Here is a 27,289-nt window from a genome sequence, read left to right as displayed (position 1 = left end):
GATTTTCGAAGCTAGTCTTCGTAATTCTTGCCGTTCTGGGTCGCCAGTGCATTCTTCACTAGTGGTTTTGAACATCTTTACTTCTGCAGAGGTGCATCTTTACTCTCATGCTGTGGCGATGTTCAAGGTCGAGTGTATGATGCGAAAAGAGGAAGGATTCTTCTGCTTACTATAACACATCACAAATAACATATAACACATTTTTTTTATGTGAGCCAATAAAAGTCGCAAAGTTAGTTTTGTTAACATTATATTGACTACTATACTACGACTACGATATTGACTTGGAACACTAAGAGATAAGCTCCACTTGCTCTTTTCAGTAAGGTTTATAAGATATACTCGACGTAATGCCTTCCTGATCCCTTAGCCCGTGCTTCTACTCGTGCATACCGTCTTTCTGAAATTGTTCATTCAGAAAAGCTGATTTTCCCGGTGTTTTTGTGTGTTACGAATACAATCGTTGTCCGTACGATGAACAGCGCTTTGTTACACGTTCCTATCTCCCTGGACATTTGGGTCCTATTACGTCCTACCCGTAAACCAAGTATTGACTTCATATTCTGCACCTGATCATGGTGTGTCCTCGTCCACCTACACCTGTATTAGTGATGAATGTTATAGTAATGAACGTGCAATATTTCTATCCGTTGCCTTTTATTTTGCTGTTTTGTTACGTGGAAGATGTATCACGTAGTTAGACAAATTCCTTTTGATATTTATAAATTATCCTACATGATGTCAATGGGTGAATCACAATCCGTCTCACCTGCTACAGCTACTACTACAATGCTTTGTAAAGCCAACTCTCTTTTCTCACCGATCTCATATCAAATATATGATACACTATTACACACGTGTATTTATACCTAAAGCAGAAAAAAAATGATTTTACTCAGCCCATCTTCATGTTTCTTAAAGTACAACATTCCTACGTTGTTAAGCCTTGGTACTACAATTGCACACAAATAATCTAACTTCCTCCTATCCAAGGCTCTGTTTCTTGAACAACAAAAGCAAATGGAAAGTATATGATCAAATGCAATTGGAACATCCACAAACAAAACGAGGAAACAGCAACACACCACTTGAACCACAAAACAAAACGGAACTAAACGTCATTGTACAAGAACGATCTTAAACAGACAACCAATAGAAAATGTTAATATCACATGCGTTTGTAGAAGCGTTTACCGACCACGCCATTTGCTTCCATTCTCTGAAATACTGATTTCAACGGGAAACACTACATTACTTCATGGGATTTTCACACAATACAGTACGAAGCTGTAATCACAAGAGTGAACGAGACGCAGCGTAAAGTCAAAACTTAACGCTGCATCCAGTTCGGCGTCTTCGTAGTTTTATTCATACACAGCATGACGCTGCCGACGCAGCACGAGGACTCAGTCACAAGCGACGAAGCAATATGACACCTCTGCTGCAATGAATGCACAGCAATGAATGGCACTTAGCACTCCTATGCAGTTCACGGATCTCCCTCACTAGAGGGATCACAGTCACGAGGCAACGTGGGGCGTTCCCATGGCTGTTAGTCGCGAACCAAAAGCGACCTTGTGCTTGCCCTAAGACGCGAGTGGATTCACAGAACGGACTCAATCAAGTGACTATGAAGTGCAAGGGTGGCGGTTTAAAGTCGCCTCCAAGAAACAAGCTCCGCCTGTTCATTCCGAAAGAACGCAAAGTTTTCCCAAATCTCATGGAACACTTAGCCATGGGTTTTAAAATTATATGCATCTCTCAGTATCAAGAAACAGCCTCCTGATTCCGGAGGAACGCCTGGGACGGTAGCAACAGGAGGGGTTGCAGTCATCTAGGCTACCAAAACGGAAAAGGACTAGGATGACGACCTGTACTTACAGCTTCCGTGCGCTTGCATCGGATGCGGGCATTGAAAATCTAATAATGCAAGCCGTCATCGGACGACATCATCGGACTAACCGAGGCGAGACGACGCCACCCACTGAACGCCTTATATGAAACTGTAGTGGATTTGTTCTTAGAAACATGCGAGTTAGTGTCCTAGTCAACACGAGTATGACAAAAAACATTACTCTTTCGAACAACTTACGATTCGAATCAAAAGTCTGCGATCCAGCGTCAGCTTTGTCAATGTTCGAGATTATGCTCCATCATCAAGCTACCGAAGAAAAAGAAATCGAAGCTTCTATATGGAACTTACAGAGTTCAGAAGTTCTACAGAGGAAACCACACCTTCTACAAGGTCATTGCTGGTAATTTCAACGCCAAGATTGGCCTTAGAAGAACGCCTGAGAGACTTTCACATGGGGACTCACGGCCTCCAATGGAAGGAACAAAGGGAGAGGGTTTCCGAGTTTATCATGACGACATAGACCATCTATGGTATCCCGCAATTTCCGAATCCCTCCTCTCCCGCTGGACGTGGAAGTCACTCAGTTGAGGGTAGCTTGCTGAAATTGACCACATCGTTGTCAGTAAAAGGTGTTGCATGACTGATGGCGCCGTTGGGCCGAAGTTCTACACGGGATCGGACCATGGCGTGGAAGTTTTTGGTTTACCCGGAGAGAAGAGAGCCACGAAGTTCAGAGAGCGAAGTCCCAGAAACTATCATTAACTGCTATCGCTACGCTAGCCAGCTCTACAGAAGATTCCACAACGAACAGTATCGACGAGGAATACGATCGACCTGTAGAACATCTTCACGACTGTACGAAGAAAGCAAAACGTTTCAAAACCACCAACAGACGTCTGTCTCCGGAAACTCTAGAGTTCAAACGTCAGCGTGGAGCTGCACGAGCCAAAGACAACCAAGAACACATCTCCAACCCTGCAAAGCTTTACAGAGATGAGATAAAAAAGACCTCAAAGAGAGAAGAGCAGAAGCGTTGGCTGAAGCTGTGGAGGCGGAAAGGGCATTCACTACGCCCGTTGTAAATTCACCAATCGAAAGACGAGGAAAGACCAGCGAGAGCGTGTAGTTGTATAAGAAGGGAGATTTTTGTGACATCGCAACTATCGCCAAATCTCATTATTACCTGTCATCTACAAGCTCTTCACAAGAGTGATCCTTAACAGGATTGAAAAAGTGTTAAATGAAGGACAGTCATGCGAGCAAGCAGTGTTTCAAAAGGGATTCAGCGCGATTGACCACATTCACACTGTTTCGAAACTTATTGAGGTATCGCGAGGGCACAAAATGGCGCTATGTCTCACATTTGCCGACTTAAGGAAGGCCTTTGACTCAATTAAAACGGAAGCCTTGGACAACCAGGGCGTCCCTACTCAGTGTATAAAGGTACTTCGAAACTTGTACTGTAACTTCACGGCCAGAATTTCGCCATTTTACAAGACTGTCATCATTGACGTCAAGCGGAACGAATGCTGACCGAATTCCACGAAACATGTAGATGCATCGTCCTTCAGCTGAATCTGCAAAAGACGATGTTCATGCGTAACGGATGGATCTCAGATGCCCATTTACCTTCAACCCGAAACACCAGCTACGTTTGTCTGGATCGGAACATAAAAGTGAAGAACGACTTGACCTCCGAGCTAGGCAGGAGGAAACAATCGGCTTGGGGAGCGTATAAGGGCATCGAAGATGTAGTGAAGAAGACTAGGAACACTCGGCTCCGTGCTAACCTTTTCAACACCACCGTGCTTCCTGCTTTGACCTATGCTTCAGAAACTTGGGCACTTTGCAAGCAGGAGAAAAATGTGGTGAGCGTCATTGAATGCTCACTCGAAAGAGTGGTGCTAGTATCCCGCTTCACGTAAGTGCGAGACAGGATTCGAAGTTCTATCCTACATCAGCGATCGAAGATTAGAGACGCCGCCGTATTTGCCACAGAACAAAGGACAAAGTGTCTGGTGTTAATCAGTCCGCTTGGGAAGCGTCACTATGTCCACTTCAATTCAGAATTGTTTGAGGTTTACGAACGTGTAACTAGCCTATACAGTGACTTGCGAGGGCTAGTCGATGCGTCAAGTCAGTGTTTTTATCCTCCCAGACAAACCTGGTACCAATTTATCGACCCCGAAGGTCGATTAAGCGCTTGGTAAGCACCAGGGCGCATTAGAGCCTCCGATCGATCGTGCAGACAACGGAACTTCTTACCGACTGCTCTACACCCGCCCCGCATTTGTCAAGGAGTGCAAAAAGAGATGGGCCGGACACGTGATGCGCTTCAACGACAACCAGCCATGCATGGCTGTATGTATGTATGTATGTATGTATGTATGTATGTATGTATGTATGTATGTATGTATGTATGTATGTATGTATGTATGTATGTATGTATGTATGTATGTATGTATGTATGTATGTATGTATGTATGTATGTATGTATGTATGTATGTATGTATGTATGTATGTATGTATGTATGTATGTATGTATGTATGTATGTATGTATGTATGTATGTATGTATGTATGTATGTATGTATGTATGTATGTATGTATGTATGTATGTATGTATGTATGTATGTATGTATGTATGTATGTATGTATGTATGTATGTATGTATGTATGTATGTATGTATGTATGTATGTATGTATGTATGTATGTATGTATGTATGTATGTATGTATGTATGTATGTATGTATGTATGTATGTATGTATGTATGTATGTATGTATGTATGTATGTATGTATGTATGTATGTATGTATGTATGTATGTATGTATGTATGTATGTATGTATGTATGTATGTATGTATGTATGTATGTATGTATGTATGTATGTATGTATGTATGTATGTATGTATGTATGTATGTATGTATGTATGTATGTATGTATGTATGTATGTATGTATGTATGTATGTATGTATGTATGTATGTATGTATGTATGTATATGTATGTATGTATGTATGTATGTATGTATGTATGTATGTATGTATGTATGTATGTATGTATGTATGTATGTATGTATGTATGTATGTATGTATGTATGTATGTATGTATGTATGTATGTATGTATGTATGTATGTATGTATGTATGTATGTATGTATGTATGTATGTATGTATGTATGTATGTATGTATGTATGTATGTATGTATGTATGTATGTATGTATGTATGTATGTATGTATGTATGTATGTATGTATGTATGTATGTATGTATGTATGTATGTATGTATGTATGTATGTATGTATGTATGTATGTATGTATGTATGTATGTATGTATGTATGTATGTATGTATGTATGTATGTATGTATGTATGTATGTATGTATGTATGTATGTATGTATGTATGTATGTATGTATGTATGTATGTATGTATGTATGTATGTATGTATGTATGTATGTATGTATGTATGTATGTATGTATGTATGTATGTATGTATGTATGTATGTATGTATGTATGTATGTATGTATGTATGTATGTATGTATGTATGTATGTATGTATGTATGTATGTATGTATGTATGTATGTATGTATGTATGTATGTATGTATGTATGTATGTATGTATGTATGTATGTATGTATGTATGTATGTATGTATGTATGTATGTATGTATGTATGTATGTATGTATGTATGTATGTATGTATGTATGTATGTATGTATGTATGTATGTATGTATGTATGTATGTATGTATGTATGTATGTATGTATGTATGTATGTATGTATGTATGTATGTATGTATGTATGTATGTATGTATGTATGTATGTACGACGTCGTATTGGTGCCTCGGCATCGTAGAGCGGTAAAATGGGGTGAGGCGGGTCTCATGGCGTCGGATTGGTGCTCCAGCGCTGTGAGGCTATACAGTGGGATGGCACGGGTCTTACGGTGTGAAACTGGTGTGCCGTAGTGCAGTAGTATTGCGCAATAAGTTCATGTGCATGTCGCAAAAGGTAAATGAGACGTTGCAACCGTTCCATAACCGAGCAACTTTGACTAATGCTTTCAAATAGCGTCTACATTAATTGGTATCAAACGAGTGTTTAAGCCAAAGTTTGAACGTTCTCTAAATCTAGAACTGACGCGTTTGAAAAGAAAGCTATGAAGTCTCTCGCCTTAATTTAAAAAAGAAAAAAAAGGGTTCTTAGAAAAGCACAATTCTAATTTCACTGAAAATGCGACTACCATTAATTTTCATTGGTCAGTAAAGACGAGTAACGGTTACCGTTCATATTTTGTTATCCAACAGGGCCTTTCTCTGCAGTACAGCAAATTTGCAGTTAACCCTAACTTTTTATGTTATTTTTTATTAATATATTAATATATGTATTTTACCCTAAACTAATTTTATATCTACAAGTGTTTCCAATGTCACAATAACGAATTTGACTAAGAAGTCCAGTATGGTAACACTTTTATCATGTTTCAAGGTTTCTTCGCCAAGGTTTAGCAATTTGCAGACAGTTAGGAAGCGTTACGCTCAACGATTTGCGGTTATGAAACAAAATTAAGTCCTCGTGAATCTTGAAAAGAAAAAGTCTACTGCAAGCTTTTTCTAAGTTAATAGAAGACAGGGACAAAAACTAACCACAAGAAGATACTCCTTGTCACCTTTGGTTGCAAAAGAATATTCGTATGTCTCCTCTTTAGCTTCTCCTCCTTCCATTGGAATATGCTTCTCGAACAAGGTCTCTCCGACGAGATCGAAGGTAATCTGTAAATTCTTTCTAGGCTACTACGACATTTGCCCGCGCATGTAACACTGAACTCGGGTCAACTGCGATCAATCGCGTCAGCCGTCCGCCAACTGTTACATGATGCGAGGTTGGATGAAACGACAGGAATTCAGAGAAAATACCTTGTGTTTGGTGGAATCGAGACCTTCTCCAACAAACTCCTTTCCAAGTTCAATATCTTTGTAGTGCACATCCTTCTTTGAGGTGAGATTTGAATAGTCAAACTTTCCTGGTTTGTCGCTCTTCATGAATTCCTTCTTAAACGTAGCAAATGTGACCAGTTTCCGTGTGAACCATCCGTACCCTAAAGTTGAGTTAAAGGGAGCAGTCACATGGCTAAACCACAGCTAACGTGCAGTTGAGTTTCACAGTGCGTTGTCAGAGTTAGAAAACTGGTCAAAAGGCTTCCTAGGATCTCTACATATTTTTCTGATTGGAGACAAAAAGAAATAAGGTTATGCGGTTGTTACCTTTGGCCTCCAGGTACTCGTCAAAGTTCTCTGAGTGATCGAGATCGAACTTTCCGTAGAACTTTTCGGGCAGTTCCTTTGAGTTCACAGCAGCACACACAAGGACGAGAACAAGCGCAGTCAACAAGTTCATTGCGAACGACAGGCAACTCTCACCTCCCAGTCAGGCACGCCGGGTTTAAAACAGCCAACGGTCAGAGGGCGGGAAAGCGTGATCTGCCAAACACACATGTTCGCAGATTTGCTTGCTACACTGCACTCTTCAATCGATCTATAAGTTTAGATTAGAATGGAGCATTTCTGCGCAGCTCCATAAAATCACATCTCTAGGATTGAAGCTCTGAAGTCCGGTTTCATAATACTATACGTGTTGGACTGGGATTGGGATAATGTTCAAACCTAACTCGACACATTATGGGAGACGTGCATTTCATTCGATGTGATGATTATACATGTATAAAGTGCTTGAGATAAACCTCTTGTGCGTTACTCTCACAAATTGAAAAATTTGCTCATTTTTTTAGTGGTGCATTTCTCACTGAGAAAGAAACGGTGAAAAGGGAGTTAGAAGTAAGGGCACTCAAGAGTGGTCGTAATGGCTATCTAATGACAAGACCACTACTTCCATAGCAATTCACTATCATCAAGCTATTCGTTAAACTTTTCCATAGACTTCAATGTAAACATTGGCCACACAGTAATCAGAGTGAAATCACGAAAAGTCAACAAGTTACCAAGACTCATTTTTGCAGTCATGGAAATGAATGGCGGATTACTGTTGATTCGAGCGTATAACGGCAATTTTCCAAAATACTCCGCAGTTCGAAAATACATCACCTAATACGAAACCACGACAAATTTTGAACAATTTTTCTCAGCTGTTAAGTTTCCAGACACAAACTTACCAAACCATTACGACAAATTCTGACAAAAAATGATGATTGGCCAAGAAAGGTATTAATCCTAATTTAAGTAACCACTTAATCGACCAATCCTGTTTAGTGGTTCGACCTCGAGGAACCTGCTTAAGTAGCCATTGCGACCACTTTTTAACTGCTTGTTTAGCTCACCCTTCCCTAGAAACGGAATGGAGCCGAAGCATTGAACCTCTTCAATGTTCTATTCTCCAATAACATACGGCTTCAAAAGTAAAAAATCAAAATCAAAATAATTCTCTTCTTTCACGAAAATAAAAGATGTGGTCGGGTCGCAGGGCGGGCGTTGCGCAGTCGGTTAGAGATCTGCTGTAGCTGCACTGCCGATGGTTCCAAACCGCCCTAGTGCAAACCGATCCTTTCATCCCTGCGGGGTCGATAAATTGGTGCCAGACTTGTCTTGGAGGACAAGAAAAAACACTGACTTGATCATCGGCTGGCCCCACAAATCGTTGCATAACGCGCGTTCCAAAACCTAGTGACTTTATCCTTTTTTATTCATAGTCGGGTCAAAGCAATTGCGTAAGCGGCTGCGCTTGAAGCGGCGCGGAAGAGCATAACGGTTAGGTTACGATCGAGGTGACACCATCGCTAGCTTCACTGGAACTGGAGGGATGAGTTGTGCTAGAAGAGTTCCTCACCGAACCCAACCGCGCCGCTTGAGCGCAACTGCTATGCAACTGCACTGAGCTTCAGGTCGTTTTGACTCTACTATAGGTGACTGTGACGTCCCGTATTCCAACCTGTGCGATTCATCCAAAAATTACCAACGCTGGTATCGCTTCTGCATAGGACAACCACATCGGCGTCAATTGGAAATCCCCAATTTGCTACTGTTAAGGGTTCAGTCGGATCTCTTCCTCAACCTCCTTATTCTCACCTCTTAATCAAATATTTCGACTGTAAAGTAATGGCAGTGAAGCCAGCGTGAAAACAGAAGTTGGACATCGTAATAAGGACCACTGCAACAACAGTGCTGACTGGGTAAGAAGTGCTGCACGGCAAATCTCGTAAAATCTCCAGGAGATCACCACCAGAAAGAGTCTCAACGATGGAGGCCTGCATGTATTGCCTGCACCGAACCTTACTGCATGCTAGCCAAGTATACAGTAAGGTTATCAGTAATTATTTTATGGAGATCCGTTTTTATGACGAAGACCACCTACGCGGATTAGCTTAATCTAACCAATTTTTGAGTAGAAGATATCAGTGAAGAATACGAGATCAGATCAGGGAACTCACCATGTGCTTTCAAAACAGCCTAGTTTTTTTTTAAAACTAACTCTCGATATAAGCTGTAACAAACTTTCTTTAACAAAATCAACTAAGTGTGTGCCCTGACACGGCAAACAATTAAAAAAAATCCCACACAAATTCATATATATATATATATATATATATATATATATATACATACATACATACATACATACATACATACATACATACATACATACATACATACATACATACATACATACATACATACATACATACATACATACATACATACATACATACATACATACATACATACATACATACATACATACATACATACATACATACATACATACATACATACATACATACATACATACATACATACATACATACATACATACATACATACATACATACATACATACATACATACATACATACATACATACATACATACATACATACATACATACATACATACATACATACATACATACATACATACATACATACATACATACATACATACATACATACATACATACATACATACATACATACATACATACATACATACATACGTACATACATACATACATACATACATACATACATACATACATACATACATACATACATACATACATACATACATACATACATACATACATACATACATACGGAGATGATTAAAGAAGATCTGGGGACACTTGGCGTTGAAGGATAGTCCAGTCGAGACGGAAAATTCCGCCGCCTATTGAACAGCGACGGATGAGTAGATTCTGTGCGAACTCTAGCTGAAGATCGAACAGGATGGGCTCGGATATATTTAAGGACGACATACCCCGGCGAAGGAGCGAATAGATGTGCTGTAACATCCATCTGCCGGTTATGTGAAAAAGTTAAACCTGGAAGAGAAGAGATTAAAAAAAAAAGAGTCGCAACAATGTGACACGTAATGTCTGTACCTGTCCTTCCTCCGCTATTCCAAAGTTCTGGGTGTTTTCCAGAATATAATATAAAATATGTTTACTGTACATGAATGTTTACCTCCAAATTTGCAAAACAGTGTAAGTGATAATTCCCTCGATTGTAAGGACGGGTTGAAAGTTCTCTTTTGAATCTTATTAACTAAACTATCGCTAACTAAACATTTCTTAAGGTCAGGAACTAAGTCCGCACAACCGCAGTTTTTTTCAAAGAAAAAGTGAACAAGTGTACAGAAGTGCTCAACTAGTCAGAAGGCTTCCTGTTTAGGCTTTATATGACACTTCCAGAACAGTACCTGGATCGGCACTACTCTACTCACAAGAGAAACAGGAAAATGTGGAAAAATTCAACAGATTGAACCAATATTTATTCCTGCACTTCCTAACCACTAAACATTTCCTAGACATTACCTTTTCTGACGATTTTATTCCAGGTTTTAATGATGTTACCTATTCAGAAGTATTAATTATGGCTTTGGTTCCAAAGAAATGAGGTTTCAAAGAAATATAACAGTGTTAGAGAGCGCAATTTAAACATGGCAAGAAAAGAAGAATTGAATGCGAAAGCTTTTTAAACGTTTGACCTTAGCATTACTTGAACAGAAAGGTTTAGAACTGATCGCATCCATAAGGGCAGCTATGGATAAATGAAGAAGCGAACGGCATGCTTAGTATTGGGCAACGCTCACCAGGCTTCCATTAGAGCGCTTTTGTCTTTTTTAACGCTCTGCCAAGAGTTCGTTTATTCGTTTGCTAGTTTTTTTCTATCATTCATTTATGCCTACTACTCCATTCCATGTGCTTTCTTTCTGTTCAATATCAAAAAGCTACCACTTCTTTTCTTTTTTTACCATTTTAAAACTGCTCAGATTATTGTACGTGTAGGAAACCTTCGCATTCTTCTTTTGGTCCTGTTAAATTGAGTTTCTGAACATTGTCACATAATAATATAATTATCATGCTATATAATAACGCGCTTATTCCATGTGTGTATGTGTGTGTGTGTCACGAAAATACCCCATGATGATGCAAAACTCTGCACCGGTGATGTGCCGAACCATAGCAATGCAACTGGTAGGCGAGCACTCTACAACTGGAATATTCCCAAGAGTTATGCGTTTATGTATGTTGGCCTTGATAAGGCAACTTTGTTTCTGTCACATGTTAGTGAGGGTAGATAAACTTTTATGTGAATATATACTTCCAAATTTGCGAACTATCATGTTATATAATAACGGGCTTCTTCTGCCAGTGTGTGCGTCTGTGTATATGTGCGTCTCAGTCAAGAAATTCCAAAAAGAGAGGGAGACGGATACCATGGCGTCGGTTTGGTGCGCTGGTGCCAGAAAACTATAAAATGGGGAGAGAAGGGTTCCACTGCGTCGGATTGGTGCGCAGGAGCCCCAACGCGGTAGAATGGGTTTCCTTGGTTGCTTATCTATCTATATCTATTTCTCAGCATGCCTCCCTGATGCTGCTAACATCCATTCTTCAAAAAGTGGAAACACACATGCGAGCGGCTGCTTAAATAAAATACATAGTAACCAACAATTTACGCGACCTGACGTAGAACCTTATTTTTATAAATACGATAGTGATATTCGCGTCATTTCATTGCCATTGTTAGCCCATCATTCTTTGCTAATAGTTGAGAATAGAGGAAACCCATACTTTGAATAATATTTCCGAATTAAGGTGGGTTAAAGAAACATAGATGTAAAATCAAGTTTGATTGTTCTGCAAACATAGAACTGACGCGCTTATGGAAAAATCATAAAATCTTTTATCTATGCTTAAATTTTCGGGGGAAAAAATTGATGAAATCGTTGATAGGAAAAAACAACTCTAATTTTACAAAAAATGTCGCTACTGTTATTTCTTATTGATCGGTGAAGGCGAGTGAAGCGAACATAAAAAAAAGCCTGAACGAGGTTACGGCTTTAGCCGGACGTTCAGGCTGGTCTTGTAACCTTACAAGAAGCAAGAGAGATCTTGAACGTCCGGATAAAGCCGGACTTTCAATATCTCTCTTGACGTTCAGGCTGGTCCGAAAATAAATTAGGCAACAAAAAAGCTTGGAACGTACAGCATAACGATAATCCTCATTCCCGTTATTTTTGAAAGCTGAAATGTTTCGTTTCTGACAAAAATTTTCACATACGTTATTTAAAGCTATTAGATGCATCTTTTTCTGATAGCTTTCGTTAGGACCTCTCTTTTTTCTTGTAAGGTTACAAGTTCACTTCAAATCACAAAAATCCACTGGATGTGTCGGATTCTCCAAAACAGTTTAGTAGCTCATGAGTAATGTCCTAGCTGCTGATGCAGCGCATGATTAGCGGTAGGTAAGCCTAATTAGCTACTTAGGTAGCAACAAATGTGAATCTCTTTAGGATACCACCGCTAATTGCTCCGTCGAGTCATGATCGGGCATGCTCGAAAGTGCCCCGGGAACAACTTTACATGTGCCTTCTATAAAACATTATTTGACTGTTTTACAGCGCAAACCTTCCTCTACAAAATCCATCGTTACCTTAATTTCTAGTTTTTTTTTTTGCATCATGTTATGTTATGAATGGCTATTTCAGCGTAACCAAATTGGACCAATCCAGCAGTCATTTCCAACCACAGTCAGTGTTAATCGCTAAAATCTTCTCCAAACCGCGTAAATGTTTTGTAAATATTGCAAGCTCAGGAAAAATGCCGGAAAATGGCACTTCCCAGCAGTTTTTCTCACCAAGGATCAAGATTCCACCGGGGATCGAACTCTGGCACCCGTAATCAGTGTCGATGAGAAATAATAGTGAAGTCGAATACACGCTGAGAGCTTCCTCATATTTCAACTTGTATGTGCATACAATGATAGTGACATACACATGTACTGACACTTCTAATCCTTGCAGTGAGTTATTTGTGGAGCCTATCTAGTGCTGATATCAGTTACCATACCTGGAGGATATTTTTGCTGAGCAGCCAAAGCGATAGCGAACGACAGCCTACCATCTTCGGCTATTCCACTGCCCATTAGTTAGTCGCAATGACTTGCGAGGGCCAGCCGGTGATCAAGTCAGTGTTTTTTTTTATCCTCCTAGACAAGTCTGGTACCAATTTATCGACCACGGAAGGATGAAAGGCTTGGTGAGCACTAGGGCGGATTCGAACCCTCGACCGTGTGGCTACAACGGAACTCTAACCGACTGTGCCACACCGCCCCTTTTCAACTAATTGTGACCAATTATTGTCTCCATCTATACACTACTGGGACTTACAGATGAGCTACTTATGCTACTTACAGATGAATTCCGATATTATCTCTCTCTTTGCTGAAGAACACTGGAGCCACCTGGAGGAGATTTTTTTCCGCAACGAGACAATCAACCACGTGGCTGACCATTCAAAAGAAGTTAGGGTAATCCACCTCCGGTAACATCCAAAAGATCAACAGTATCATTAGATTAGTCACGTCCAGCAATAATCGCAATACTTCTAGGATCATCCATTCCTAATGATGCCGCTGACAATCACAGGAGAGATATTTCTTTCGAACAATTTTCCCATCGAATTGTTCATTTTTTCAAGTCCAAAGTTTTCCACAACCACAATTAATTTCTGTTAGACCTGATTCATGGTTCTGAGGCGAAGGCTGTGCCGGAACGCGAACTCCAGCAGCTAGTAGAGTTAATATTTTTTTCATAGTCTTGTTAGTGCACCTTCTATTCCACATCTGCTTAAAAACGACCTAGAATAGACGTTCTTACAAAAATTCTTCAGAAAGCCATACAAATCGTTCTAATCGTCTCTAGATCGGTGCATCGAGCTGGCCCCATTCTTAATTTTCTCCCACTTTGCACAGGTCACACAGCATCCTGACTGTATTACTAAAATGGCCACATAATTACTAGACAAAATTTGTTGTATTAGCATCGCTATATTATTTCATATATTTTCATTTCACTTATAGTACTACATATTAATATTTGACAGAGCCCTACATACATGAACGGGTATGCTAAGAGGAATGAAATGGTCGGGGAGATCGTCCTCAGAAGGGGTATCCCCCGACTGCATCGTTGAATGAATATATCCATCGTCTCCGTTCTGTCGCCGGAGTGTTCCAATCTCGTAGCACAACGATTTACAGTGTTTATTTTATCGTGTTGTTCCCACCCTGTCGGATTATATGGCAAGGCGCCTGCCAAGCTGTGGAGCCAGTTCCTGCTTTTGTATGCGCTGAAAATACTCGACAATGTTGTGTTCTCCGCTTCATTTCAGTAAAAATTATCCATTGACTCCTTACTTTTGGTGTTTCAAAACCTATCATCAGGCACCATGTGCATGTGCCCTACATTCTCTTCATTCATTCGCGCTGTGTCATCCCACACTGCTGTGGGCGTATTGATTTTTGCAATGTGTACACATGAGGCAGCTTCTGACACTCGCTCATGTTCTTTTACCATGTTCATACTTCTATCAATAGAACTCCTACGAAGATACCGTAGAGAATACAGCATTTGACCCGAAATATTTGTGTTTCATAGTTTCATTGTTACGAGCTAGCTAACTGCGTTTGCTAAGGTTTAAATGTCTTGGTATTACTCAACAATTGATCTCCCTAGAAAACATAGTTCCTGATTCATCTATATATTTATCCTGTCATAGGATGAAGTTTGATACTTCTTGAAGTAGCGTTTTGTGGAAACGATTAGAATGTATTCTCGAGGTAAGTAGCGGCGATCACTGCATTGTACACAACTCAGCACATTCCTGCCTAGTTATGGCCACCTATAGATAAGCCTGTGAATGTTAGCGGCAGCTTTTATGTATGTATTAGTATCTAGGTCGGTCTAACTCTAGCACAGCTTTTCTTTTCCGTACAATAATGTTACCGGAGTAAGCTTAAAATAGTGCCAGGATTCCGAAAAGAGGTCCATCTTCAAAAAACATAGTCTTTGTACAATGTATGTTTTGCATCCAGTATGAATATTTAAAGCAATAGATTAGTGATTATGCGGAAAATCCTCTTTACCTTGGGAAATTTCTAGAAACATGACATCTTGCCGCTGGAGTCTATATTTATTCATTGATTAACCTTTGAGTGTAGTCGTTTCAAAACGGACTGAAGTTCGGTGCAGTTGCATAGGCGGCTGCACTTGTAACGGCGCTGTGGAACAAGAGACAGAAAGAACCGCTGCTAAGGTTACTGCTACGTTCGAGGAGAACCGCTGCTAACGTTACTCACACTGCAGCCTCCCCGATCCGTCCCTCTACGCTCTACCACATCGCTTCGAGCATAGCCGCCTATGCAACTGCGCTGAGCTTCAGGTCTGTTTGATCCGGCTATATTTTGAGTAATCTCTTTTAAGGTCATACATGTTTCCCCAAACAGTTCCAAAATACTCTCACCGAACAATTCATTGCAGAACAAACACTTAAAAGAAGTTAAAGACATTTTCATCCATAAATCTCTATCAAATTCAACATTAAGTCAGTATCGAACGTGTTGTGGCTCCTGATTTCTTGTTCTACTGCGTGTAGAGAGCAACTACCCTCGCCGCTCCTATTTTGTAGCTTTGTATTCCCTAAGATTATGCGGGGAAACATAGAACCGACGAAAAAAGGCGTCTAACGAGTTGACGCTACGAGTCTAGACTAAGAATAACTGCACCGTACCTTTTGAAGCTCCAAGTGAACACCTCTGCAAATGGGGACTGACTATTCCAGACCAGCACAGAACACGTGGTATTTGCGCAAGGCTTACAATTTTTGTCGTTCGAGCAGCTCATTAGAGCAATCATCCTCATCGCTTTAACACAGCATATCACGGAAGTAACGGTTGGAATCTTTCCACTATTAGATAGAGATAAGATTGTTGAATGCGTTTAAGCGTGGATCACCCTCAATTCTCTCCAATAATCCAGCAAAAGGCTGGCGGCGCGGGAAGCACCATTGGTTATACCGGTTCTCGCTACGATACAACCTGTTACATGATAGAACGCAAGCGAATCCGTCGTCGCCCAATGTCTGCAATTCAACCAATTTATTAAACATCATGTATGTCTGTATGTCTGTATGTCTGTATGTCTGTATGTCTGTATGTCTGTATGTCTGCATGTCTGTATGTCTGTGTGTCACGAAATTCGAAAATGGGGGTGCGAGAGGTCCATCCGGCGCCAGGTACCTATAGAAAGGGGTGCGACGGGACCACAGGCGCCAGATACCTAAAGAAGGGGGCGCGACGGGTCCACCGGTGCCAGATACCTATATAAGGGGATGTGACGGGCCCACCGGCATCGGATTGGTGCGTCGGCGGCAGATAGCTATAATATAGGGTGCGACGGGTCCACCGGCGTTGCATGAGCGCGCCGGCGCCAGATACCTATAGGAGGCGGTGCGACGGGCCCACCGGCGTCGGATTGGTGCGCCGGCGCCAGATATCCAGAGAAAGAGGTGCGACGGGTCCACTGGCGCCAGATACCTATAGAAGGGGGTGCAACGGGCCAACCGGCGTCGAATTGGTGCGCCGGCGCCAGATTGCTTTAGTATGTGACGGATCCACCGGCGTGGGTGGACCCGGTCATTGGTGCGCAATAACTTAGTGTACATGACGTAAAAGATAAATAGTTGGAGCCGTTTCATTGCCGTGACCACTGGGCGCTTTGCTCTTTAGCTTTATGACTCCTCCGCGTGCCTATTTCCTTCTTACCTCGCCTCAAGTTTGTAGCATGCCGTTCTCAGAAAGTGGAAACACGCATGCAAACGGCTGCTTAAATAGTAGCAGGATGTTTATGTGATCTGACGTGGAACGTTATCTTTATCAGTAGGAACATGTCGTTCTCGTCATTTTATGTTAAAACATCATTCTGTGATAACTACTGGGGAAAATCAGGAGGAATACCCTTACTTCGAGTAATGCTTTCAAATTGTATCAATATTATTTTGGCATCGAAGGAGTGTTTGCAGCTGATGGTCGAATATTCTCCAAATGTAGAATTCACGCGTTTAGAAGGAAAACTCCGTGTTGTTAAAAAAAAACACAGATGAAGTTTGCTGCTTATTTGAGTTACCAGTCTAAAGTCCGGCTTTAGCCGGACATTCAGACTGGTAACTCAAATAAGCAGCAAAATCCCCTCATCCTGTCCAACGTAAAAAAGAGTTGTGGATTTATTGTAATTCTGCTTCCGATAGCTTGCATCGTTGGGGGACTCCATGCATTCAAAGCTGTTTCACACGACTTTTTTTCTCGATTACTAGAGGGAATTGAGCATGATTGCGCTCATATTCATGAACTACACCTTAACATTATCTGTATCGTGATAAGATCCGAACATCGTCAGTTTCGTGATACGCCGCTATAAATCTGAGTTTCTTTTACGACACACGTATAGTAGAATCAGAAAGCTTCGCGTGTTTTGCATAAGGGACTGCGCTCGAAGCGACGCGATGGAGAAAGTTGTTGGAATCGAGGTAGAACGATCGCGAACTGCAGCAATGAGCGGTGGAGCAATGAGGGTTCCCACTCGATTCTAACCGCTACATGCATCGCTTGGAGCGCAACCGCTTACGCAGCTGCACCGTGCTTCTTGTAATTTTGACCCTACTGTAAGATGTTTGCAGGAGTCGGTGGAGCGCTTGCAGGACATTTCTTGTCTGCTCCTCCACCCGCGTCATTCATCGGTAGATTTCCTAGTCCTTTTCCTTTAATGTGTATGAGCATGGACGAGGTTTTGGTTCTGCTCTGGCCGTTTGGATGATGACCATTCTGACGAAAGGCGTTCGCTCTCTCACTTCAGCATTTCCCAGAATTATATACTCAGAGTGAAAGAGAAGCCGATCTATATACGACTTAGGCGATCCTCTAGAACAATCTACGAGATATACCAACCACTTGAAGGGGCATAGCAACACCCCTACTCATGTTTACGACGATTTTGCGCTCCAGCTGTTGTACTGCCTTGTCGAGTCAGGCACGCCGTGCGAGATGTTCGCTGGTGGCCTGGATGCAGGTTGCGACACTAGAGAGGCACTGGTGAAGGTTAGTGCTGTTCATAAATGCTGTTGTATCCTAGCTAGTTTTTTCTCCTTTTTAAGCTCTTGGGGGAAAATGTAGTGGGGGGAGGCACTCGGTGGCGGACTTATTTCTCGACGCTCTTGCTTTTTTCTCTTAGCAACTTTAGTTTACATATCATAGATCCTCTAATACTAATGGTTGGGCCTTGGGGTCCCGATTGATTTAATTATTTACTTCTAGAAATAAGGGCGCCACTGAGTGCTCCCCCTCCCCCGAAATACATTTTATCCAAACGCTTTTGACACACTTTTCACTTCGTCACCTTGATGTGGAAATTCCCGGGGATGTATCTACTTCTTCAATGCAATTACCAGATATTTGGAATGGACTTTTTTGTGGTATGGAAGTCCTCTGTATCCGAGTTAAAGCAGTCCTTTTTAGTCGCGGATGTGCGGATGTCCTAGTCTCTATTTTGCTTGAGTTTGAGAATGCCAGTTTTATTCATTCCTTAAGGTTCCATCGAGGTTGTACCCTCGTTCTTTTAATTTTCCTTTTCGTTCCATTATATGAGAAAGCAATGTTGCAGGGATTTTTCTTTTGACGCGCGAACAAGATTCGTGGAGACGGCGTGTACGGGGTGGTGCTGGATGCTCCTCCTCGTCGGGAAAGACAACCAAAGAGCACTGGAGCGATATCTTTGAAGTTGCGTTCTCGTGATGGTTGTTTCAACAGGTAGCTTCTCGTTTGAGTTGTTTATGAGTCTGTGCTGCTTTGCAGCTTTCTTATTTGCGCTTATGTGTCATCAGTCTGAACTACGGCTAAAGCCGGAGTTGAGAATTTATGTGGTGTACGCTTCCCTCGCCTTCACTGAGCAATGAAAATTAATAGTAGTGGCATTTTTTGTAAAATTGGGATTGTGTTTTTCTGACAAAACTTTCTTCTTCTTCTTTTTTTTTATAAATTTAGGCAAAAGATTTCGTAGTTTTTTTTTTTTTAAACGTGTCACTTCTACATCTGGAGAACATTCAAACTCCAGTTTTAAACACTCCTTCGATACCAATCTAATACAGAAACAATTTGAAAACATTACTCGAAGTATGGGTTTTTCTCCTGTTTTCCTTCAACAGTTATAAGAGAATTGTGTTTTAACAATAAAATGACGTGAACATCATCCTACTGAAAAAGGTAGCTTTCCACGTCAGATCATGTGAACTCTTCGCTACTATTTAACTTTTCAAGCAATTTTTACTACTTTTTAAGCAGCAGGTTTCATTCGCATTTCCACTTTCTGAGAAAGGCATGCTACAAATCTGGGGAAAACATGCAAGGAAATACAGACGCGGAGTCATAGAGGTGAAACGCAACAGTGATAGTTGCCTAGACTGGGGAACGGTTACTATGTCTAATTCACCTTTTTTTGGAATTTTGTGACTGACACACACCACACATACACGTGACAGAATAAGCCCATTATGATATAACCAGCCTGAACGTCCGGGTAAAGCCGGACTTCAGGCTTGTTTTGGTGTTCGCTTCGATCGCCTTCACCGATCAACAAGAAATAACAACATTTTTTGTAGAATTAGAATTGTTTTTTTTTCTATCAACGCTCTCTTCAATTTTTTTTACCCGAAAATTTAAGCATAGATGTAAGATTTTATGGTTTTTCCCTAAGCGCGTCAGTTCTATGTTTCGAGCACAATCAGACTTGATTTTGCATCGATGTTTCTCTCAAATCTCCACAATTTGGAAACATTATTCAAAGTATGAGTTTCCTGCGTTCTCAACTATTAGCAAAGAATTATGTGCTAACATGAAATGACTAGACTATGTGTAGTATTTAAGTAGCCGCTCGCACGAGTGGTTCCAGTTTTTGAAGAAGGGATGTTAGCAGCATCAGGATTCTGGAAATAGATATGCGAAGGAACCGTAGAAACCCATTCCACCGCGTTGGAGCTCCCACGCACCAATCCGACCCAATGGAACCCGTCTCTCCCCAGTCTATAGCTTTCTGGCACCGCGCACTATTCCGATCCCGTGGGACCTGTCCCACCCCATCCTACAGCTACCTGGCTCCGGGACACGAATTCGTCGTCGGAGGACCCGTCTCACCCAATTTCATTGTGTTGAGGCTCCAGCACACCAAACCGATGCCATGGTATCCGTTTCCCTCTCTTTTTGGAATTTCTTGACTAAGACACACGCACACATACACAGACTCACACACGTGACAATGATGACAACAATGACAACAATAGTAAACAACGGAAATGAAACAACGATGAAAATTGCAACTCGCGTCGCTGTGCAGATGAGGATTGACAATCACCTTGATCACCTTGACTCCCGTTGATCTTCGAACTGGTCGAGCGGGCGCCAGTAATTCTTCCATTTGTCCCGATCGCGTGCCAGAGTAGCCCAGTGGTTCCTCCTTTCGCGTGGGACACGAAGAGCATCATATTTTTCTTTGAAGGACTTCGTGAAGAAATCTGACCATCGGGTCGGCGGTCTTCCTGTAGTGCGCTTAATATCGCGGAGAACCCAGTCGCTCACGGCTCTGGTCCAACGGTTGTCATTAAAGCGCATCACGTGTCCGGCCCACCTTATTTTACTTTCCTTGGCAAACGCGGCGGCGTCTCTAATCTTCGATCGTTGACGTAGGAGAGAACTTCGAATCCCGTCCCTCACTTGTGTGAGACGGGATACTCCTAGCATCACTCTCTCAATTGTTCAATGACGCTCACCGCGTTTTCTTCCTGCATGCGAAATGCCCAGGTTTCCGAAGCATAGGTCAAAGCAGGAAGTACGGTGGTGTTGAAGAGGTGAGCACGGAGCCGGGTGTTCCTATTTTTATTAACAGTATTGTCAATCCAGTAATAGGATTGACAATATTGTTAATAAATAAAAATAGGTGATCGCCAGTGCGATGATCAGAACTATAATTAAGATGATCAAGCTTTTTCGCCAAGATAATAGTATATGTGTAAGAAATGTAAGAGAGAATTATATGTAAGAAATCTGGCCACTCTGGCCATTGAACAGGATAAAACGAGCTTTCACTACTGAGTGTATTGCTATTGTAGGAAAGAGTAGGAGCGACAAATTTGAGAAGACCGGAGAGAATGAAATAATAGGATTTTTTTGCAGTGAAGAGAGCAGTTGAGAAAATTTCGCGCCGAATTTCTCATTACGCGAAGATTTGTTTTAGTTCCTTCCGGTGCACATGGAACCACAAATGTTTCACGGTCACACCTAATTTCTCCTAGAGTCGGCTGTGAGGATTTGCATAAGACCATTGCTTCTGCTCCTCTACTGCAGCGATACCAACCTGTTGATATTGTGTTTTCAACGGAATTTTCTTCTCTATTCACTTCTTGTGTTGGCTTATTGTATGTCCATTGAAGGATAATGACAAACTCAGTATAAGTAGCATCTCTTATACGTGCTACAATTTGGGAGTCGTTTTTTTTTTTTTTTTTTTGGAAAAATAATGTACCTCCTAACTGTCTTGGAGGTTTTCGAAAAGATCGTTAAAAGTTTTGCCTACTTGTGGTGAGTGCAATGCAAGTGCGTACTTTGTATTCCGCAGGACCACACCTGTAGTCATCGCTGAAGTCGCTTCTTAGGGTTTTCGCATCGCTACGAGATTTGCAGGAAAGAAGTGGATTTTTTCCTGGTTGCCAAATAGCATATTCTTTACCGTTGGTGATGAATTTTTGGTTTAGAGTGGGAAGCGGGGAACTGCTAGAGAGGTCATCGTTAGTGTAAGTTATAAATATTGGTACATTAGGGATAGCAGCTACAATATTCCTGCTTCCATCGGATGCATCTGGATATTTCAAAAATATCGTTTTTGGAACTGAGTAGACACGGTTAAAGAGCCTGAGCTAGGGTATAGGCAATCACAACCTAATCCTCCACAGGATTCTAAGCAGCTCGTCCGTGCGGGATACCTATTCGCTTTATCCAATTCAGGTATAAGATCGGTGGAATTAATACCTGCGCATCTTGGCATGAGCCCATATGAGGCCAACGTTCGCTATCAAGAACATGTATTTGAATGTCGCGACTGGAGCTTATTGTTTCATGGCTACAGTACAATGCTAAACCTCTCCATCGTTTTTTTTTTAATGCGAAACAAGAGATAAGTTCGCATGGAGATGTAAACGAGCTTCTTGTTTGAATGTGTTCAGTTTTAAGATATCTGATGCTAAAATTTCACATTTCTCTACAGATGATGAAGAGGAAGTCCACACGTTCGTGCTTAGGGCAAATATATTTAGGCCTTGGCAGGCATGACCACTAAGAAGTACCTGTTGTGAAATTGCTAATATCACAAGAGCCTCAGTAAATGGCCCTAGCCTCTGTCCCTGAGTGGACGCTGTTCTTGAAATTCGCAAAAGAGATTGTAGGTCATGAATGAGGAGTTTGAAAATGTAAAAGATTGTTTGCATTATTATTCGTAATGTTATTATTACGTACGTAAGTATTATTGTTATTATTGTTACGGAATTATTCCTGACACGTGGAGACACGCTATTATAATTCCTTTCCTCAAGAAGCTATCCGTTACGGAAACCAGTAATTACCGAGGAATATCATTGCTGCGTGTAATGTAGGTAAGGTTTTGAAGCGGATCATCATGGATCGACTAATCCGACATCACGAAGAAACCATCCGTGACGAGGAAGCCGGCTTTCGCCCTGATCGATCGACGGTTGATCAGGTGTTTATTGTGAGAAGAGTGATTGAAGTGTGGCAACGGTATTCGAAGCCTCGACAGTTACCATTTTTGGACTTCGAAGCCGCTTTCGACTCTCCTTGCCGAGGCCGTCTTCAATGTGCTCCGCACTGATGGAGTTCTAGGAAAATTCGTATGCCTTGTAAACGACATGAATAGAACTGCTGCAGTCCAAACACTTGCTGGTACTACACCGTTCGAAGTGGAAACTGGAGTGAGACAAGGGTGTGTGGCGGGACTCTTTCTGTTCAACTTTGCCGTAGATGACATAATGCGAAGAATAGTTGAGCAGTGTCCCACCGATGTTATTTTAGCACCTTCTACACGTCCGTTGCTGGATCTCGAGTACGCCGACGCTTCTAGCAGCGCGATGTTACAACGTGTTGTTAACCTTGTATCGAAATTAGTTGCACCCTAAGGACTGCGACTTCGCCCTGATAAATGCAAGCCGATGTGGGTTTTCTCGAGATAATCAACGAGAATCAGGGTGAATGGGCAACCTATCGAACTCGTGGATGAGTTCTGCTATTTGGGCTGTAAGCTGAAAAACGATGGCAGCTACGAGGGAGATATTCAGCAAAGGTGTGCTAACGCTAACTCGGCATTCAACTCATTGAGCAAGTGCCTGTGCCCCTATTGCAAATGAAGTCAAGCTCCAAGTCTTTCCGCATTTCGCACTATCATGATGCATGGATTGGAGACTTGGGGGGCAACATCAACGGTGAAAGAAAAGCTTGACTGCATGGAGAGGAAGTTGTTTAGACGATTGTAAGGCTACTTTCGACCGATGGTGTGCCATTACGAAGAGGTTTACTCGAGAGTAGATATGATGTACCGGCGGATGACACGTGTAAAATGTCAACATCTCCGGGTCGTAAAAGAAAGTTCTGGACGGGGGTGATGAAAGAAGATCTGGGGACATCTGGTGTTGAAGGGTAGTTCAGTCGAGACGTAAAATTCCGCCGCTTATGTAACAGCGACGGATGAATAGATTCTGTGCGAACTCTAGCTGAAGATCGAACAGGATGGGCTCGGATATATTTAAGGACGACATACCCGGCGAAAATGCGGATAACCGCGTTAGGCCGCACACCCTCCCGCCGATTAAGCCAAGTAAGTCATTATTCGTAATGGCTTCAAAAACATTATTGGAACATAAAGTAACATATATACCAATGCCACGAGGATATAAATCAAAAAGATCGGTCCTACTAATGCTCCCATTGGTCAGCACTCGGGGTTAATTAAGACTGAAAGGCAAAGCATGCACTGAATGTTTTTGCAGAAATCTATTGGTTGGCAAGTCATTTCCATAGAGGATAATGTTTCATTCGTTCTCCATTTGAGAAGAACATTATGCTCATGTAAAGTTCGTTCTAGAAAAAGAAAAGGTTCGTAGAAACCCCCTTACCACGCTGTATATAGGGTTATGTTGTTCCACTCGATAGAGTTATTACTCAAAATTTCAATAATTGGGCCCCTTCTACTCGCATCCTCCAAAATTTCGGCACTCAGAGAAAATGTGGACGCATTGTCGCTAGTAATTGTGCTTGGAACTCTCCGACGTGAAAGAATCCTCTGAGCCCATTCAAGAAATCTTCTTTGCTCATGTTTCGTAAGACTTCTAAATGAATCATTCTTGTTATAGCACAAGTAAAAATACATCCGTAAGCTTTTAAAGGCATCACCCCACGAATCTGAGGTGGTGCAGATTTCAGGTGGAGTATTCGTATACAGGATGGGAGACTACGGAGAGGGGGGTGATTCTGTCCATTTCTTCCTAATTGCCGTAAAAAACGGCCCGGAAGATACAGCTTCATTGGTTTTGGCGCACCATTTTGTGCAAGAGGTTCGATTGGAGCGCACCAGTCTTGTGCGGCGCCGCATCTTCCGGGCCGTTTTTTACGGCAATTAGGAAGAAATGGACGGAATCACCTCCCTCTCCGTAGTCTCCCATGCCGTATACGAATACTCCACCTGCAATCTGCACCACCTCAGATTCGTGGGATGATGCCTTTAATGATGCGCCTCCTTCCTCTATATGTGGAAGGTCAAAGAAGTCCAGACCAATGCTTTCAAATGGGCGTGTTCTTTGAACTCTTTGTGCATGCATATCTGGTATTTCAGGATAGGCATATGGAAGCCAATTGTTTACATTTGACACATTGTGTGACAACCGTTCTGGCTTGCTGACGCAACTTGGGGATCTAAAATTCCTTACGAATTGTGGATATGGTATGCGCAACTCCGCGATGATAGTTACCATGGGTGTGTCTAATAATTTTTAGGGCGAGTTCGCTTTTTGGGACATTGAAAATAGGAAATTTCGCACTATCGCTTAAAGGCCTCACCCCACGAATCTGAGGTGGTACGGATTTCAGGTGAAGTATTCATATACAGTGCGGAAGATGCGGCGTGTGCACACGGCTGGCGCACCCCAATCGCACCCTTTGTAGAAGATAGCGCGCCGGAACGCTTTTGGTGATTTTTGGTATATCTATAAAATTGCACTGTATTGTCATTGTTTTGTCATTGGGGTCCCACATAATTCCTAGAACTTTTTGAGTTGTTTTGTTGGTGCGGATTTCGGTTGGAATTCTTTCTTGCACACTATCGTCGTTCGCAAGGAATTCGCGTAAATTCGTATTCATCTGAAGAAATATATCTCGTGTTGTCAGGGATTTCTGTTGGATTTCTTCTTTGTGTTGTATAAGGATGAGGTTATTCACGTACAACTTTTCGCTTATTGCGCTCGCTAGTTTTTGATCTTTTTGAGTTTCCTTTTTTTGAGTCACGTCCCTGTCATTCATTCAGGCGAATCTGGAGGAATGATTTTCGACATCGGATATAACCACCAGAGATTTCGTCCGAAATTTTAACAGCATTCCATGCAGCTCTGAGGCATGAAAAACAACCCGTAATTTCTTAGTTTGCTTTTGTGGTGTTATTACAGGTTGGTGAGGCAAGTAGTGAACGAAGACTGGAGGATTCTCTAGAGTTTCATGAACTTCTTCAATAATACTTGTGTCCAGTTGTTCCTGGAACACATTATGGTACTGCTGATGAAGATCTTCGTTTGCTTTGAGCATATTCAGTGCGCTGATAAGATGGCGGTATGCTAATGCTTTATTTGTTGGCGGCTTTTCACAGTCCTTTTTAAAGGGTAGGCGGACATAATATCCGCTTCTCTATTGTTTCGTTAAAATATTTCATTATCTTAGCGTTAGCATGTGCTTTTTCTTCATGCTTCGTTCCCGAATATTCCTCAATGCCAAAAGAGTCAAGTGACCAATAAAGGTCCCATTCATCTACCTCTTCTGCATCAAGACTACTTATATTCACCATACAAAAGTTTTCCCTTTTTTGGTTTAGGTGTTTTTGTTCGCTGCATCGCTCTTTTCTCCACTCATAAGATACCCCTGCTTAAAGGGTGTCACTATTAGTCCTAATGGTAATATATAGTTAAGATTAGTCGTTGACAGTAGGGGCCAAAGTTGATCACAACCTAATAATACTTGAGGATTTACATGCGTCTGTTTCTTTTTGGACAACGTAATGTTCTTTTCTTGCAAGTATTGTACATCTTGTGAAGAAATATGAACTTGTTTAGCTTTCTTTGTATTTACGTCAATTTTACATAATTGGAGATTATTTGTATCTCCTAGTGCATTCAAAATTTGTAAGGGACTAGCGTCATATTGCTGGCGCTTTGGAAGTTTGTCCCCGAATGTATAAATTGACTGTTTTATCTTATTCGTTACTGGCAGTTCTACTTCATCTGCAAGTTGCCTCTGTATAAATTATCTGTCAGCTCTTGTATCCAAAAGAATTGCAATGTGTTGGAACTCATCCGACTTCTTGTTTCGTACCCGTCAATAAAAGGACGTTGTTTTCCCTTGAAATAAGTTCACTATTAGTTACGTCTCGTTAGAATCTTTTCAAGGCAAAATTTCAGTATCTGCACTCACGGCACAATTTTGTCGCTGTGGAGTTCTCCCTTTTTTTTGCTTCATGCGTTTGGCATTAGGTAGAATTCCTATTGGGCCATCTCTTTTAGATTGTGCGGCAGTTCTTTTTTGTCCCATTCGTTTGGGACAAATAGAGAAATTCTGGGAATGTCTTTTTTTGTTTTCACAAATAAAACATTCTTTAATTAGGCAGTTTTTTTTAAATGGTTGGATTTTGCACAGTCGAGACATTTTCGGTTCTTTATCAAAAAATCAGTTCGCGTTTGAATTGAGCTAATTTTACTACATCTAAGCGAATTATGACC

The 27,289-nt window shown here is 41.4% G+C and overlaps 3 protein-coding genes across 6 annotated transcripts in view; 2 read left to right on the top strand and 1 right to left on the bottom strand.

The window, feature by feature from the left end:
• Window positions 1-1,168: 1,168 nt before the first annotated feature.
• On the bottom strand, window positions 1,169-7,252 carry RB195_018533 (uncharacterized protein; the record flags this gene model as incomplete). Its single annotated transcript, XM_064186011.1, has 4 exons — window positions 1,169-1,219; window positions 6,502-6,627; window positions 6,772-6,953; window positions 7,120-7,252. 4 exons carry the CDS (start codon window positions 7,250-7,252, stop codon window positions 1,169-1,171), a joined length of 492 nt encoding a protein of 163 aa, XP_064041892.1.
• Window positions 7,253-18,245: 10,993 nt separating this feature from the next.
• Window positions 18,246-27,289, top strand: part of RB195_018531 (uncharacterized protein) — a gene marked incomplete at both ends in the record, with an annotated part of 21,601 nt that continues 12,557 nt past the window's right edge. For all 3 annotated transcript variants that reach the window (XM_064186006.1, XM_064186007.1, XM_064186008.1), the window contains 2 exons: window positions 18,246-18,299; window positions 18,889-19,007. In XM_064186006.1, the coding sequence (XP_064041886.1) occupies window positions 18,246-18,299; window positions 18,889-19,007 (173 nt within the window). The remainder of the gene's footprint in view (window positions 18,300-18,888; window positions 19,008-27,289) is intronic.
• Window positions 22,918-25,330, top strand: RB195_018532 (uncharacterized protein; the record flags this gene model as incomplete). 2 transcript variants are annotated; one of them, XM_064186009.1, is made up of 3 exons in its annotated part: window positions 22,918-23,001; window positions 25,149-25,251; window positions 25,305-25,330. In XM_064186009.1, 3 exons carry the CDS (start codon window positions 22,918-22,920, stop codon window positions 25,328-25,330), a joined length of 213 nt encoding a protein of 70 aa, XP_064041890.1. The 2 variants fall into 2 exon arrangements, with proteins under 2 accessions (XP_064041890.1, XP_064041891.1); XM_064186010.1 differs by lacking the exons at window positions 25,149-25,251; window positions 25,305-25,330 and adding an exon at window positions 23,081-23,434.

This window comes from Necator americanus, chromosome II (assembly GCF_031761385.1).
Source record: "Necator americanus strain Aroian chromosome II, whole genome shotgun sequence".
NCBI classification, from domain to species: domain Eukaryota; kingdom Metazoa; phylum Nematoda; class Chromadorea; order Rhabditida; family Ancylostomatidae; genus Necator; species Necator americanus.
Note: the sequence above shows the minus strand (reverse complement) of the source record. Positions and strands in the feature narration are given on the sequence as shown.